This window comes from Quercus suber, unplaced genomic scaffold (genome assembly GCF_002906115.3).
Source record: "Quercus suber isolate HL8 unplaced genomic scaffold, Cork oak 2.0 scaffold_44, whole genome shotgun sequence".
NCBI classification, from domain to species: Eukaryota; Viridiplantae; Streptophyta; class Magnoliopsida; order Fagales; family Fagaceae; genus Quercus; species Quercus suber.
This window is the reverse complement of record NW_027069509.1, coordinates 1,618,023-1,635,398: the sequence shown is the minus strand read 5'-3', so window position 1 is coordinate 1,635,398 and position 17,376 is coordinate 1,618,023. Positions and strand designations below refer to the sequence as shown.

Sequence of the window (17,376 nt, the reverse complement as noted above, 5' to 3'; positions counted from 1 at the left end):
GGTGAAGACCTGTAAATTGTGCGTACTCCGTAAGGTGTGAATTGTGAAGTGGTTTACTTACCAGGGTTGGGTCCAAAGGGCCCCTCGCTTGGTCAGGTTCCAACTTAAAAAAAAGAAAAAGAAAAAAAGAAAAAAAGTGTGGATTGTGAATTACGCCCAAGAAAGCAAAATTGGAGAATAAGCGAGTAATTTTGCTCGTAGTAGAACAGGCAAATTGATTTGGATAGCTGGAGGTCAAGACCGATAAATGAATTTTGTCTTTGTAGATGTGTGAATCGAGATTTAAGCACAAAGAAGCAAAATTTGAGTAATTTTTGTTTATACATGTCTAGTGAATATAACATTTTGCTCTTAGTTGAAATTCCATGATTTGGACATCTAAAGGTGGAGACCCAATTAATGAAATCTGTCTATGTAGACTTGTGATTTGTGAATTGAAGACCACGCCCTTTTGCTTTCATTCGCAATTCAAAAGGTTTATATTAGTAAATTGCCCATTCATTGTAGTTTGTCCAATAGTACTGCAATTTCATTTGCTACTTGGATATCTGAACCATTATTTGCTTAACTCGGGAAAGAGGGGATAGATTAAGCTAATGATAGACAATTTTAGCTCCATTATTAAAAAAAAGAAAAAGCATAAACAAAGTGAGTGGAGGCAGACAGAGAGACAAAAGAGGCTTTAGTGAAATAGTCATAAATAAATAAACAGAGAAGAAGAAGAAGATATTGTTGATATTAAGAAACAAAAGATTAGAGGTAAAGACTCCAATAATAATCAAACTATACTTTGCATTAATAAAATCATACATCACACCAAAGTGGTAGATCCTGATTCTGATTTGTGGGTTCCACTCAAACCCCCGAGAAGCAAGGCTCTCTCTAACCCTTCTGGTTGTTAACCATACCTATCCCTTCTTCTCAAACCTTAACAACTCCACACCCATCAGCTTTAAATGTTTCATGTAGTAATCCCTATCTCTCTCTGTTCTGTCTCTCACTCACTCACTCACACACACAAACACACACACACAGAGGCGCGTGCTGAGCTATACTATCAGAGTTACAATTTTAATCACACAGCAACATTAGAGAAATCAAACCCCCTTTCACATCATAGGGGTAAAAACTAAAAATGTGAAGAAGAAAAAAAAAAGAGACAAAAATCTCCACCCGAAATACCCGGTAGAAAGTAGCCTAGAACATTAAGCTCTTTCTCTTCTCTTCAGCGAGTTAAAAAAAAAAAAAAAAAAAAAAAAACCTTGGGATAGGTTCTTTTGTCTAGAACAAACTTCTGTACAAAATGCTAGATCAGTCACATACCCAACTTGCAATTTAATCTGCTCAGTAGCCTATACTATAGTAGTATTAAATTCTAAAAATTATAATGATAAATATGGGGATTACTGTTTAAATTTGTAGTCAGTGCAGAACAAGCCTTTGGTATTTGGTCTCTGTAGGGGAATCAGAGCCTTCATAAAGAACCCTTTTTCTATTGACTCTTCCACAGTTGGTGAGAGAATTGCAACCATTAATGTTGAACAAAGAGTCTTGGTGGAGGAGGTGTGGTGGTGGCGGTGGTGGTGGTGGTGGTGGTGCTGTTGCTGAAGGAATGGTCACAGGAGGAATTTCAAAGGTTTCAAGTGGTGGTGGTGGGTGTCTCCACTGAGGAAGTGGTCCAGCGAGAAGTAGAGTTTGAAGAAGTGGACCAGCTTTCATCACTGCCTGCAAAAGCTTACCTTTTTCAGGTAATGGCTTCTCAGGCACTAGCTCTAGTGATGATTGTGATGGAGCAGGCAATTGGGGTGGTGGAGTTGGGTCAACAATTGGAGAGGAAACAATGCTCTCCTCACAATCTGAGGATGAGAAGCCATTGTTGGAGTCAATTCCTCTTCTGGGTTCATCTTCAATGCTGGAAATTCCTGAGAGAGGAGCTGCCTGTTGTTGGTGTTGGTGTTGGTGTTGTTGGATTAACAGCTTCTCAAGGAGCAGTCTATGACATTTCTCTTGCGCTTCATCTTTTTCTCTGATGGTTTTGTCAAGCAGATCTTTGAGATGAAGTAATTGATCATCTCTCTTTCTAAGCTCCTCTTGAACTGCCAACTTCGTTTGTTCAAGCTCCAGAGTAGTGAACAAAAGGGAATGTCTTAGCTCTTCCATGGTCTGCATGATCAAAACAGAGAATACCCAGAAAAAATTAGCTCTCATATAGCAAAGCAAGAGACCCCATTATGCATTTTTAAGCTCTAGTAAGAAAGAGCTAATTTTTTGTTTTCCACAACATAAAACCAAAACATAGTTAACTAATAATTCTACAAAATATCATTGCATAGAAGAAACCTCTTACCTTCCCTTGGCAGTAGTAAACCAAGTTGAGAAGAGGACTACGCTGGTTGTCCATCTTCCCTATAATTAGACAGAAAAAATTGAACCAAGTTGTTCTCAAAGAGAGAGAGAGAGAGAGAGAGAGAGAGGGAAACTGGGAAAGGGGGATGTGGGGTTTTTTTTGAGTGGCTCTTCTACCTCTTATAATAAGTACATGGGTGTTACTGTTTTGTGTTTGTTCTCTACTATGCTTTTCTTGCTAGGGGTTGGACAAAAGCATAAAAGGCCAAAAGCCTAGCAAGCCAATTTCTAACATCCTATACAGAGACAGAGAGAGTCACAGTGTTTTTTACCGAGTCTATGTTTCTATATACCAACTAGCGCGGGGAATCGTTTATCAGCGACAAAAGCGGGGGAGTATGAAAACGGCTTCCTTATTTACTTTTACCAAACACTTCCAAAAAATAGGGTATTACAAATAATGTTATTATTGATAGAAACCAAACTATGTAAGAGTAAAAATGATATAAAAATGTAATTTTTTTCTTTCTTTAAGTTTCTATATATATAATTATAATGACCTTGATTTGACAAAGAGAGAGGTTCTTGTGGGTTTTGCCACTTTAAATAATATTATTAAACAACACAATTAGTAAAATATTATCTCAGAATTGTTCTAATTTTTTTAATGAGTACAATAAATTTGAACTTATAACGATGGTTTTTTATATTAATGGTTTTGCGGTCAGAACAAGACACTTATGTATTAGGTTAAAGGAGGGAAAATTCTTTTTATTTTTATTTTTTATTTTTTTGCTAAGTAAAGGAGAGAACGTTCAACCTAATCACAAGAGTGTCTTCTAATAGCCTTTTTCCATGACTAAATAGTATATCACCATAAGCACATCAAATATTCAAAATGTTTTGTTTGCTTCCTTAGGAAAAATTGGAAACAGATGAAATGGGAGAAGATGCGGCCAAAATTGGGTGGTAGAGTCGTGAAAATGTTTCTTTCTCTCATATGTCGATCCTTAGTTCCGTGGAATAATACACTTATTAATGTTATAATAAGAAGAGTTGAAATCTTTGATAAAAAATTTGTATGACTAAGACCGGCTAATCAATAATTTTTGATATCAAACAATTAGAGCTACTATTTACTATATAAAAAAATTTTCATTAATAAGATATGTAATATATTGAAAAATACACTTGTTGGATGAAATTGTTGTTGCTATGTGTTGGTTTAATTGAATAACTTAATGAAATAGATAGACATTTCTCTTGGTCTCTTAGGTTGATGATCTTCTCAAACCTAGGCCACATACCTCTATAAGATTTCAATCCCCTCTTCAGCTTTCTTCTTCTTCCCTCCTTCCTTCCTTGCATCACCAATCCCATATGCAAATCATGGATTGCTAACTCTCTCTCTCTCTCTCTCTCTCTCTCTCTCTGAGAGATTTTACAATGTCACATTAATTAAAAATGTTGTATAATCAATCTACTAAGCATACCATTAATGACCACATAAGCAAGATATTAACAAAAATAGACCAAATGACTAAAGTGTTTTCGATTTGAAACTTAAAAAAATGAATCAATTTTTTTTTTTATTTTTATAAATTGAGAGATCAAATTTGAAGAAATATTAAATTTGAAGAATAAAAAATTTAAGTTATAAATGTCGACATCAACTTAATTTACTGCATTAGTGGTCTACTTAGCATGTTGTTTGTCACGTAAGTAAGAATTGAAGGATGAAAAAAATTGTGCCCCTTCAAAAATTTAAAGGACTAAATTATTTGCATTATTATTTTAATTGAAAGATTGAAATCAAGCATGTTCCACGTACAAGAGATCAAAAATGTATTATCCTAAAATATATATTTTCATAAGAGGATATTTATTAAAATTTTGAAGTCATTTTTCATCCCTTTTGAGACTTGAAAATGCAATATTGACTCCAATGACAGAATGGTTAGTTATGGTACTCGGAATTTTGTGAAGAGGCAAAGATTTCAAGCATAAGGAGGTGTCTCCTTTTTCATTGGAATTCAACATTTAGTATTCCTTGAATTAGGTTATGGTAGAGCATTCTCATATTTAGTTCTGAAAAAACATTTTCTTTATCTACTTTTATAAATTTCTACATAAATGGGGAATTTTGTCCCCCAACCAGTTTTGAACTCGAACTCAATCCCATAGTTCATTGGAATTGTGTTTTCTTCCCTATTTATTTAATTTTTGCTGAAAATTTATAAGACAGGTTTATTTATTTTTTGCATTTGGAAACGTACTCATTGTACTACGAGTTTCTAAATTAAGATCATTTTACAAAATTAAGCCAAGTTTTCTAATTTGTTGATTTTTTTGTCACACGTGGGCTGCCTTTCCCAATAAATCCAAACAAGGTTTTCTTGTTTAAATTTTCCTTTTGTAATTGATTGAATATTTGAATTTGAATGACTTGCTTTGATTTTTTCTTCTCCTATGTTTTGTTTTGCTTTCTTTTTGCCATGTACCAAAATTGTTAATAAATAGGCTAATGATTGCCACGTGAGAGCTTAAAATATTATTCTAAAATTATATTTGCACACATAACTACATAGAGTTTTTATTTTTATTTTATTTTATAATATAAAGTTTTGAATTTTATTCACTGCTATAACTATTACCTCCCAATTATATAGTATGTCTCTACAGTTTCCTCACAGGACTCTTGAAGATGGCCAAGCTTTAATAATTGATAGATTTTTATACTATTTTAATGTTAAGTCGTTATTATTAAAATAATTTAGGTCTAATATTAGGTAGAATTCTTTTAACTTTAGCCTCGAATTTCGAGAGAATTTTTTGCTTGTTTGGATTAAAATATTGCTTTAGTTGAATGATATATTTTTTAGTCTTTCTTTTTTTGATAAAATTTAAAAGCATAGACTTTGGTTGAATGATTGCTCGCCGGTCTTCTTGTGTTCACATATTTTCATTAGTCTGTTGAATAATCCTTATACCTTAGTCCATGTATTCAACTGGACACCCAATAAACGTTCTCCATTTCCAGCTTAAAAGGTGAGTATTTTTTCAAGGTACAATCATATTGATTTTTTTTTTTCTCACTTTATACAAAAGATAAACCTAACGTACTTTTTTAATTATTAGCAGCTTATAATATCCCAAAGAAAATGAAGAACTTTTTTTTTTTTTTTTCAAATTTTATTAATCAGCAAACTATGAATTATTTATCCATTGGATATTGGAACACTTAATTAATGCAAGAGAATACTCTCTTTTTCCCCACTTTTCATGTAAGTTTATCTCTGATTCTCTATTAGTAGACTTAATTTGACTCACATGAGAGATTACCTTAATTATTCATAATTATATGTATTAGATTTATTTAATAATATGAGTGATAGATAAAGATACATCCTATTAACAATATATTTGTAAACAGTTATTTTCAGAGAAAAGTAACTTAAAAAATAAGATCAATAAATAACTCCTAACATTAAAGACAAATAGGGTCTTTAATTTTTTTTTTTTATAGCTTTTGTAAAAGTTTCCCAGAATGATAGTAAACAAAAAAGGAAAGAAAAGAAACGAAATTGCACAACAAATGAGGCTACCTTACTGCGAAGTTTCATGAACTTCACTTCTGCATTGTAGTTGAGGGTAAACAAAATAGGAATTCAAAAAACAATATTATAGTTTTGCCCTCCAAAGTTGTCTCAAAGATGAGCTTTGTTCAAATTATTCAAGTCTTAAAAGTCTTGCAAAATATTGTTATAACTTATGAACCAGCATGTCTTTTTTGACAAAAACTAAGCATAAGATGAAATCTCCTACTCATGAGCTTCTCATGGGAACTTAATTTGACTTGAGGATTGGCTTCATGTGCCATTTTAAGCTCAGGCATGGAATACAATAGAACCTTACAAAAATAAAAATTTCCCATTTCAACCTCTACCTCATATCCTGTCTCACATTGTTCAAAAAAAGGGTCAAGGAAATATAGTTTCATTGGTCAGAAAAAGGAGCTGGTAACCAAACTTTCCCACCAATATTTTCGCAAAGAAAGTTGATGGACCCCTTTTGAACAACAAAGTCCTACTCAAGGGAAAGAGGGGTTTCCATTTGACTAATTCAAGACTAAGCAAGCTATCAAAAAATGCTTGTATCAAATTGGGACACATGTACAATTTGTGTGAAGCGTTAGACATATATAATATCAATGATGATGACCCTTAAAAAAATGTACAATGTAAGAGTGACTTGTTTAATATCTTTCAAGCTTTGTGTAGTTGGTTTTTTCGATTTTAATAAACTATTTAGAAGGTAATCTTAGTTTTTAACTTTCGAAAAAAAGAGGTGAAAAATCCAAAACAATAATCCAATTCTAAAAAGGAATAATAAGGTGGGGCGCCGCGCCTTTATGTCCCATCCAAAGGGGTGATTATCCTTGGCATTATGTCTTAAACTTTTTCAGATTTTATGTTGCATTTGTGTGTGATACCCTTAGGCCTTAGCTATATAGGATGCGGCAAATTTAAGCATTACACAGAGTACAAGGACACCAACTTCTCCATCCTTTTTCACCTTGAAGAAAGAGTAAAGAGGGGGACACTAGCTTTGTGTGCATAATTTTTGCATAGTTCTGGATTTTATTGGTGTTTGCTTGTCCCATCCTATATGTATGCATATATATATATGTTGTGTACAAAGGCAGTTCATATGCTTGACAACCATGACTTTTATGTTTTTATTTTTATTTTTTGCTGAATGACTTTAATGTTTTTAATTGAAGTTTGATGTTTGTTACCTGAAATGGTTTCTTGTTTGTTATTATTTTACTTTTCCAATGTGCATTTACGAAGCAACATATCAATTCTTGATTGATTTTTATTTTTTTACGGAAGTTCACATGAGAAATGCATGTGTCAATTACTGCATAAAGTTTATATATATATATATATATATATTAAGAAGATTTTTTTTTTCCTATGAGTTCCAGTTAGCTCAACTGGTAAAGTTTCTGATTGTTGATATTTTAGTCTGCTGATAAAGAGTAAAAATTACAGAAACGGATGATATAGATTAAAACTCCATAAAATAAAATAAGAAGATGTTTTTCTTTTTTACTAATATCTTGTTATATGAAGATATAGTTTGCATAAGAGTTGGCAAGTAGCCAATTTCGTCACGGAAGTATCTAAACGAATAGACTTGGAAGTGAAATGTTGTTAACGGGATTTGGATATGATCCAATAGAACTGTGTAATTACTCTAATGTGGGTAACAGAAGTCAAAAAATGAAATGTAAAATTATAAATAAGTTAAAAAAAAATTTGAACCAATCAAAAGAAGACTTTTCAATCAATATCTCTTATCTTTTATGATAAAAGGCTTTATTAATTGAATTACGAAGTTTGAATTTCATTTAAGTGCAAAGTAAAATGCATTTGCTTCTTACATATTGTTTTCTAACTAGCTTCATTTGAAAATCAAAAAAAAAATTTGAAAACACATATTTGCTTGGTCCGATGTCCCCAATTTCTTATGAAAATTTGAAAATTGAGATTTGAAAACACTTTTTTGTTATCTGATTGTTTTCAATTGCCAAACAAATTTTTATCATATACTTTCTAAGATTCAAAAATAAAAATAATATATAAAAAATAAAACTATGATACAAAACTAAAATTAACCATATGTTAACAAAATATAAATAAAATGAAAGATATAACATAATCAGGGGTGGAGCCATGTAGTGGCTTGGGGGGGCCCCGACCCCTGCAATTTTTTTTTTTTTTTTTTTTTCCATTAGAGTAGGTAGAAAAAAAATTGGCCCCCCATATTGGAAGCCGGCCCCCCAATACCAATTCTAACTATTCTCCCAACTCAGCTCAAATATTCTCCCAAGCCCAGCTTTATTTTAAACCTTATCACCTTATGTACTCCAAATAAAATAAGCTGGCCGCTTAAGTCCAAACACTAAAAACAAAACTTCACTTTCTTTCATCTCAAAAAATCACCCATGACCCAGGAATCCCTTTCTTTACTTCTTTTCTTTTTTTGGTCTTCTTTGATACACTTTCATTTGCACTATACCTTGCCTACCTACCAGCCCCAAACTCCAGTCTTTTGTACTCACAGTCCCAAAAAAAAAAAAAAAAAAAAATCTTGATCAATTTTTTCTTTCTTCATCAGCTTTAGTTTTGGAACTTGGTGACTACTTGGTGACTGGTGAGTTTTCTTCTCTTTCTTAAGCATTAGACATTCATCTCTTTTTAGTGTCTTTTTTTTTTTTTTTCTTCAACTATCTACACCTAAATATTCACATGCTCTTTATATTTTCATAGATTTTAAGAGAAATACATGATTGAAGGCATGAGGAGATTGTTTGTGATGAGTCTGGAAGAGAAGATCTAAAGTTGGAGGCAGTCAGGCAGAGGTAGTAGGCATTGCCACACGGGTGACCCACTTTGCACTTTGTGAAGACAAAGTTTTTAAGGTAAAATTATTTTGATTTATTACCTATTTTTGATTAGTTAGATATCATATGGCTGTGGATGTGGCTATGGGTGTTGTTAAATTGTTTGGTTTATGTTGTGTATCAATACTTGTGTGTTTAATTTTTGTTTTTGTTTGAGGGGTTATTATAAATTAAAGTCGTATTAAAAATGGGTTGTATGTTTAAATTATAGTGGAAATTTTGTTTTTTTTTTTTCTTGAGTATGAATAACATTCATATAACTAAGTAAAAATTACTAATTAAAATTTTATTTTTTAAACTTCTTTTCAGGTTAATTTTGGAGTCATATTCTTAAAGCTAAAAGAATTATGAGCAAACGAAAAAACAATTGATGCATTTTTTAAGAAAAAGGATGTTAACAATTCAGAAATTAGGATACCTGTGGCTGTAGAAACAAATGTTGATACTTCAATGCTTGATGAACACCCTGATCCCTCCAAATGTTCAAGAATTCAATCTGAAGAGATAGATCGTGATCTAGGATCACGTAAACAAATATGTGAATTTCCTATCAACAAACAAGATGAAATTCGATGAGCTTATCTCAAAGAAGGTCCATATCAACCTAAAAATATAGACTATCCATACAACGATGATACTCATCGTCATCGATTTCCACCTTCATGGTTTGAATCAGCCCTCCCATGCAAAAATTCCTGGCTATGCCCCTGAACATAATTGTATGTTAATATATTCCAACTTAATCATCTATCAAAATAGAACTTGATATTTTTTATATGCCCCTTTAGAGTATCAGCATCAGCATGCGTAAAGTCTTGCAAAATAGAAAAAGTAATTGATTTTACACATTTTGAGCAAAAAAACACCCACATCTGTGGGTGTAAAATTATGCATAAATGCACAAAAGTTACAATAACTGTGCAAATATGCACGGTTACTGTAGCATTTGTGCATTTAATATTTTAATAATTTTTAATTCGCTCATTTTTTTCTCTCTCTTCTCTATCTGCAAAACTAACACATTCTCTCCCTCATCATGTTTTTTCTTCCTTGGATGCACACACTCCCACAGACACAAAATCGAAAATCAACTACAAAAATAAAAAATCAACCACAAAAATAAAAAATCAACCATAAAATTAACCACAAAGTCAACAACAAAGTCAACCACTAGAACAAAATCGTTGGATCTGTGATCGTGGATTGCGGATTGGAGAGGCGATTTGGATCAGCGATCAGTGATGTGGGTTTTGATCGGTGATGTGGGTTTTGATGGTTGATCGGTGATGTGGGTTTTGGTCAGTGCTTTTGGGTTTTGATGGTTTTGATGGTTGTGGTGCTTGTGATGGAGTGTTGACGGAGATCGGTGGATTGGAGAGGCGTTCTGGGTTTTGATGGTGATGTTGATCTGATCGTGAAAGAAAGAAGAAGAAAGAAGAGGAAGAAAAAGAAAGAGGAAACGGCAGAGAGAGATAAGGAAAAAGAAACAAGAAGAAAGAAGAGGAAGAATGGGAAAAAGAAACGGGAGATAAAATAATATTAAAAAAAGAATATAAAAATATTATTTATATAAAATATAATGTATAATAGATGGACTGATGTGGGTGTTTTGTAAAAATGAGTGTGTAAAATAAAAAAAAGTAGTTTTTTTGATTGCAAAATAGATGATAAGTTTGCATCCACTAATAGGGATGCTCTTAGTCTCTTAATAGTTCTGTCCTTGCTTGATCTCATAAGGGCAGGTACTATATCCCCATAAAAGTAATATTTGGTTTTAGTTATGATCATAGAATTTAATGTAATTATATAAAGGGTTAACAAACCAAATAACAAATTTGATTTATATGGCCAAAACATACATATAGCTCGATGAGATCGAAGTGGGTATTTCTTCTCCGAAAAAGAACAAGATCGGAGTGGGTATAAAACTAGGGACAATGATCTCTCCACTTCATTTGAAATAGAGAGGAACTAGGCAATTCTTTGGTATTAAATGATCAAGATCGAAACAATTAAACTAAATTTTTTGATAATTTATGGTACTATTAAATTTGATTGCTCTTAATTGCTTATCCCTAATAATTAAGTTACTCTTTCCTCTATTTGTTTTGGAGAAAACTTTTTTCAAATTTTCTAGTGTTTGATACAAATGTACAATAAAAAAAAATGTAAGTTGACAAAAAAACATTTTTTTTGAGTTCAATGAAAACCAAGCTTAAACAAAAAACATGTTCTAGAACATTACATACTCAACATACCACCACATATAAACTTCACGTCACAAAAAAGTCTCACAATATTAACCTCTCTATTACGTACTCATTGATTTACCATTGAATTTTTTTCTCAATCAACATTTTGTTCAAATTAGTTTCTTTTTCACTTTTTTTTTTCATTTAAATTTTAAATTTGAGTTATGTTTTTCCATTTAAGGCTCTCAAATAAACCAAAAAATAGAAAATATTTTCCTATTTGGGATAGTTTTGGTGAAAGAAAGTGTTTATCGTAATAATTACTTGGAATTACAAGATATTATTCATGTGAACAAAATAATATGAAATGTTTTTAGAATCTTTTTAAGATCAAAATGAAAACAAGTTAGTATTGTAAAATATATACATATATATATATATATATTTTTTTTCCTGTAATTTTCAAAACCAACATAGTTAATTAATTGCTTCTCCAAAAGCAACTAAGGAAAACCCAGAAAGAATTTGGCATCAACTTATCTCATCTTTTTTACCCCCTCCAACTTCCACGGTCTTCAATGTCATAATATTAGTTTGAGTCAGGCATGTTATGAAGAATGATAATGATAATGATGATACTCAAGTTTATAATACTAGTGATTATAATGATTATTTTAATAAAAAATTCTTATAAGGACAAAGTTAATATATCCATAAAAAGTAAATAAAAAAAACACACACACACAAGATCCACCTAGCTAGTAGCTCCTGGTAGAATGTAGCAATCTTTAAGAAAGTCATACTAACATATAAAAAGAGGAGACATGTATATCATTACAAGATCACTTTTACCAACATTATTACATTATACTCTAACTATTAAATACATAAACAAATAAAATAAAATAAAAAATTAGCATGTAAAATGTAATATGGGAATCAACTTCATCATAAACTTTTTGGTAGGACCCTATGTCCCTTTTTTATTCTAGGACCCCACATTATCGTATCTTTGATGCCTTCTTAATCAAACATGCACTAGCTTGCACCAAAGACTATGATCTGGTTGGCAACATGGTGAGCACAATTCTTTGGTGAGTAGTAACTTGTTATGAGTTTGATACCATGATAAGCCTACAAGGTCCCAATGCCTGCATTGTTCGAACCAAAAAGAATAATATATATGGGCCTGTTTTCAATTTACTAATTTTTAGGTTGGAATTTTAGGTACTCCTTGCAATAATTTGTCGGCCAAATATAATTTTCAATATTGAGTGGTTTTTAAGGTATGGATAAGCACTTAATTGCTTAGATTTAGACACGTGATAGTGGTTCAATTATAGAATTTGGCATCAAATGTCACACCATTTAATTTACTCTATATATGGTTGTAAAAAAAAAAAATAGAGTAAAGAAGATTTATCAATATATAGTCTTTCTCTATGTTTAGAGTGGTAGCATATAGTCATTGCTTTCGAAAAGTGGTTTCTTTACGCATATGGTTGTAGTTGACGAAGAATCATAGTATCTAGGGCTATTTTTTTGCTTCAAAGTAATATAAAGTTACAAGAGGTTAGTAAAGAAACACAGGGTTTCTTGAAAAGAATTAACTAATTGCTTTTGGGGACGGTTAATGGAATCATTTCTACCAAAAGATAAAAATGAATAAATACCGGTCTAAGGTAGGTCCCTTTTTGTTTTCTTTGACTCTTACACTTTTTCATGCATGAATTTTTATATATCAATCCTTAAATCAGACAGGAATATTGCTACTTTGCAAGCATTTCTACTAGAAATTTTTTAATTATATGCGTATTTTAGTTTAGATAGAGAACTTTTTTTAAAAAAATATATTGTGCCAAAAAATTTCAAGCCTTATAAACTCGGATTAATTGTCTTTAGAATACATTAAATTAAACTCTAATAAGCCCACCTCCTAACAAAAGAAAAGGCAAAGTTTGACAACAAATTTGGTTATAATTTTAGGCAATATATTTTTATTAGATGTGAATTTTGATAAATTCACCATTGAATTATATTTTTTTCTCATATACTACATGCTTGTAAAATTTCCAAAAAATCAAAAGTCAATTATTATTTCATTAATCAGATGTTTAAATTACAAGTTTTTGTAATATAAAATTATGCAAAAAAAAATTTATAAATCGAATAGTAAATAACATCCTAGTGATACAGAATTTTCCATGTGTGTTAAAGAATATAAATAAAATGCAATACAATGATTAAATTTTCAAATTACATACCCATGTTAAATTTTCTAACTGAAGTTTGTCTTTTCCTAACGAGTACTCAAATTGTGTGATCTTAACGTAATCTGGTACAAAGATCTTGCATATCTTTTTATTTTATTTTTTATTTTTAGACATTAATTATACAGGGAAAGCACAAATTTAATTTCATACCATTAAGGTTACATCAAGTTCGAATATTCGAAGATTCATCAGATTGTGAGTTTGGATCACTTACACAACACACATGTTACCATGCAGAGGAGCTAAAGTCCACTGTTAGTGGGGTCGTAACGGTAATTCCTGTCGGCGTATAAACCCTAGAAAATCATGGATGACAACTTTGTTTAAACCGTGTGGGCTCCATTAATAAACACAAATAAACCTAGATTATAAAAATAGAATTAATAGGGTCACATTCACATAGGCCTCTTTAGTCTTTAGGTGGGTCGTCAATTCCGTCTCAAATCATATCATGTTATTTGTAAAAGGATCTTTGGAATCCCAAGTGGTCGTTATACAAAAAAGTTAAAGCTATATTAACCATTAACCTCCTCCTAACCATGTTTATATATAATTTAATACGTGGGTTCCAATTAACTCAATTGGTAAAATTTTTCTTGTCGTCTAATAAAAGATCTAAAATTTAATCTCCACTTCCAAAAATTGATTGAATGTCTTGGTTAAAACTCTTTAATAAAAAAACTGATTCCATAAGTTAAAACTCTTTAATAAATAAATAAATAAATAAATATTATATTTTAATACTTTAATATATCTTATCATGAATCTACATTGTTTTGGAAAATGATATTATAGGAACATTCCTATTGTAACGTGCAAAGAGAAGATTGCGTGGACATGTTAAAAATAGCAACGATTTTCTTTATCGTTTTTTGGTTAAAACTCTCTAATAAAAAAACGAACGTCATAAGTTAAAACTTTCTAATATATATTTTAATACTTTAATATATCTTATCATGAATCTACATTATTTTGGAAAATGATATTGTAGGAACATTCCCATTGTAACGTGTAGAGAGAAGATTGCGTGGACATGTTAAAAGCAGCAACAATTATCTTTATCTTTTTTCAATTATGGAAGAGTCTGGATTATGATAGGTTTAGAGATTAAGATGTTTTAGGAAAATGTTCTTGAGTCAATGTGCATGGTAAATCTCATATATCAAATGAGACTAAGGATTGGACCTTAGACATGAATTTCCTAAAACCTAACCATCAATTTGACCAACTCAACTTTTTGTGAAAGTTACTAGCTTTTGTTTCATTTTTTACAACATGTTATAATGAAATGGAATTGAATTAAATGAAATACAATATGATATACTTTTCTAATTTGTTTGAGAGTCTATGAAAAGATGAATAGAAAGCGAAGAAATATAATATTTTACAAGTATACATTTCACATTTTATTTGTCTTTTTTAAAAATACGAATAAAATTAGTATTTCACTAAAAGAATGAATGTTCCTCTTATTTGAGAAAACAATAATAAGGAAAGAATGAAATAAAATAGGTATTCTTTTAGATCCCCAAGAAATTGAATCGATAGAATATCTCATGAAAACCCTTTTTATTATATTCATTTCTCTCCTTTAGTAGGATTGTAAGTAAATTTAAAAAGAAAAAAAAAAAAAAGAAAAAAAAAAGAGAGAGGAAATGATAACACCCTTTGAATATAATCTCTTCTCAATTATATGAATAGAATCCATAGACTGAATTTATTTTAGCAAATAACTTCCAACTTTTTAGACTAAAACACCTCTGGGCAAACGGAAGCTTATTACCCGAAAAGTATGGGATGATTGATGAAGTCCTTGAGTGCACGAGTAAATTAACAAGAAAAAGAAAATCTATAAGCCCCTATAACCATTTAATTGAGACATTCGAGACATGACCCAAACCCTTTTTTTTTTTTTTTTTTTTGGAGAAAACATGACCCAAACCTTGAAATCCGCTTCTAGCTAATTAGTGATTTCAGCCTATAAAAATTTAGGGACTTGCTTGTATTTGATAAACACATCACACAGTGTTTAACACACACCACACTGGTCCATCTTGCACGCTTGGATGAGACTCGAGTCTACCACTCAAGTATTACATCTCACGGGAAAGATAAAATCAATAAAGCAAAAGATATTTTGTCAAAATAATAATAATAATAATAATAAAGCAACTGCTGTAATAAATTTTACAACTTGTTAAAGCGGTAGATTACAAATAATGTAATATCACTTTCGCATGGTATATTCTCACAAACATCATTTTTATTGTACATAAATTATAACATATCTTCTCAACGTTATAAAAATAAATTATTGTATCTTTGATTGTTGAACTAAAATTGATTTGGAATATATGGTGAATTTGGAAATAACAATTTAGAATAGAACGCATATGTGGGGATCTTCTATTCTGTAGTATTAGTAATTGCATAAAAATTAACCAAAACAACAAATTTTGAAGAGTTCATAATTACTTATGTGAGAAGTTGTTAACAATAAATACTATAATGATAGGACAAACTTTCTCTTCATACTAGTTTGGAAAGAAACTCTTTAAACTTCTCTTATATATTTTGTTTGGATGTAAATTTTGAAAATTTAATTGTTGGATCGAATGTTATTAACACGTATGTCAAACTTCTTTCAAATCGAATACTATTTACTATCTAATCAATAAAGTTATTTTTTTATGCATAATTTTAGATTATAAAAACTTGAAATTTAAATATTTAATTGATGACATAGTTATTTATTTATTTTTATCTTATTGAAATTTTGTAAATATGAAGGATATAATAAGAACATGCAATTCATTAATTTGAAGAGTGTTTCTTCAAACTAGTTTGGAGATTTTTTTTTTTTTTTCCATAATATCGTTGATTACTCCAAATGAAAACTAACAAAAACCACACAAGTTAATGATTATGAAAACTGTTATGCAAGTAACATTACTTAACTAAACTTAACTTGTATCCTAAGATGGAAACAGTCCGTGAAGTGATCTCTCTCACGCGGTTTTGGTTTTGGAGCCTCGAAGTTGATTAAAAAGAAAAAACCAACGGCCCATTTGTCACTTCACTAAACTCTTTTTGCATGTGAGGGTTGTGATTAGTAGTTAAGTGTTAGTTGGACATGCCACGTGGTCCACTGAGTTCTCTGTAATCTTTATGGTAAAAATGGTGTTTTGTGCTTTGGATTCGTGGGGACACATGTCTATTAGCTCACGGGATTGGCCAAATTAAACCCCAAAAAAAAAAAAAAAAAAAAAATCCAGGCTTTTTAAAATGCAGGTGAAATCTGATTATGAAATAGACATGTCCATCACAAATATATAGATTTATAGGGGCATGATCCACCAAATTTAGATGAATATGATTTTGGCTTGTGGGATATAATAATTTGATGTGCATTATAGTTTATAAAATATACACAAAAAGAAATTTAAGTAAAAATAAGAAAAAGAGAGAGAGAGAGAGAAAAAAAGAAAAAAGAAAGAAAGAAAGAAAGAAAGAGACTCCAATATAATGGGCTCCACACGGTTTCCAACTTTCTATAACATGCCAAGCATGTTTTAGGAAGAATTGTTGTGATATAGAGAGAGACAGTTCACCATTGAAGATTTGTGTGCGAGTCTTGACTACTAAGTACCAAATCACATGGCTCAACAATTTGGTACATAACCACTAGTTAATTGTAAAGACTCTTGCTAAAGAAAATAACAAAAAAAAAAAGGTTTTCAGGATTAAGACTAATAAAGATAAATTTCTACCGAAAGGTTCGAAATTGTGATTGAAATTTTGAATTACATAAACTATCATTTTCTAATGACAGCTTCAATTTTTTTCTAATTGCTACTTGCTAGTAACTTGAATAGTTTAGGTTGGAGGTAGAGAAAAATCTGGCAGATCTTTTAGCAATCTGGACAACTGTGGCTTTGGTGTTTAGGGGGTTTTTGGTTGTGTTGTTTAAATAACAGTTTTCGTTGTTTAAATAACACAATGGGTATTTTCATAACATTTTTTCATCTACACGTATTTTCATAATATTTAAACAACATTACTAAAACAATATTATTAGACGGCCCTTAATGAG

General features: G+C 30.8%; 1 protein-coding gene across 1 annotated transcript; it reads right to left on the bottom strand.

The window, feature by feature from the left end:
* Positions 1–772: 772 nt before the first annotated feature.
* Positions 773–2,547, bottom strand: LOC136066719 (uncharacterized). Its single transcript, XM_065771463.1, has 2 exons — positions 2,348–2,547; positions 773–2,163 (listed from the first exon to the last, which is right to left on the bottom strand). The coding sequence occupies exons 1-2, from the start codon at positions 2,399–2,401 to the stop codon at positions 1,423–1,425; spliced, it is 795 nt and encodes a 264-aa protein (XP_065627535.1). The 5' UTR covers positions 2,402–2,547; the 3' UTR covers positions 773–1,422.
* Positions 2,548–17,376: the final 14,829 nt, after the last annotated feature.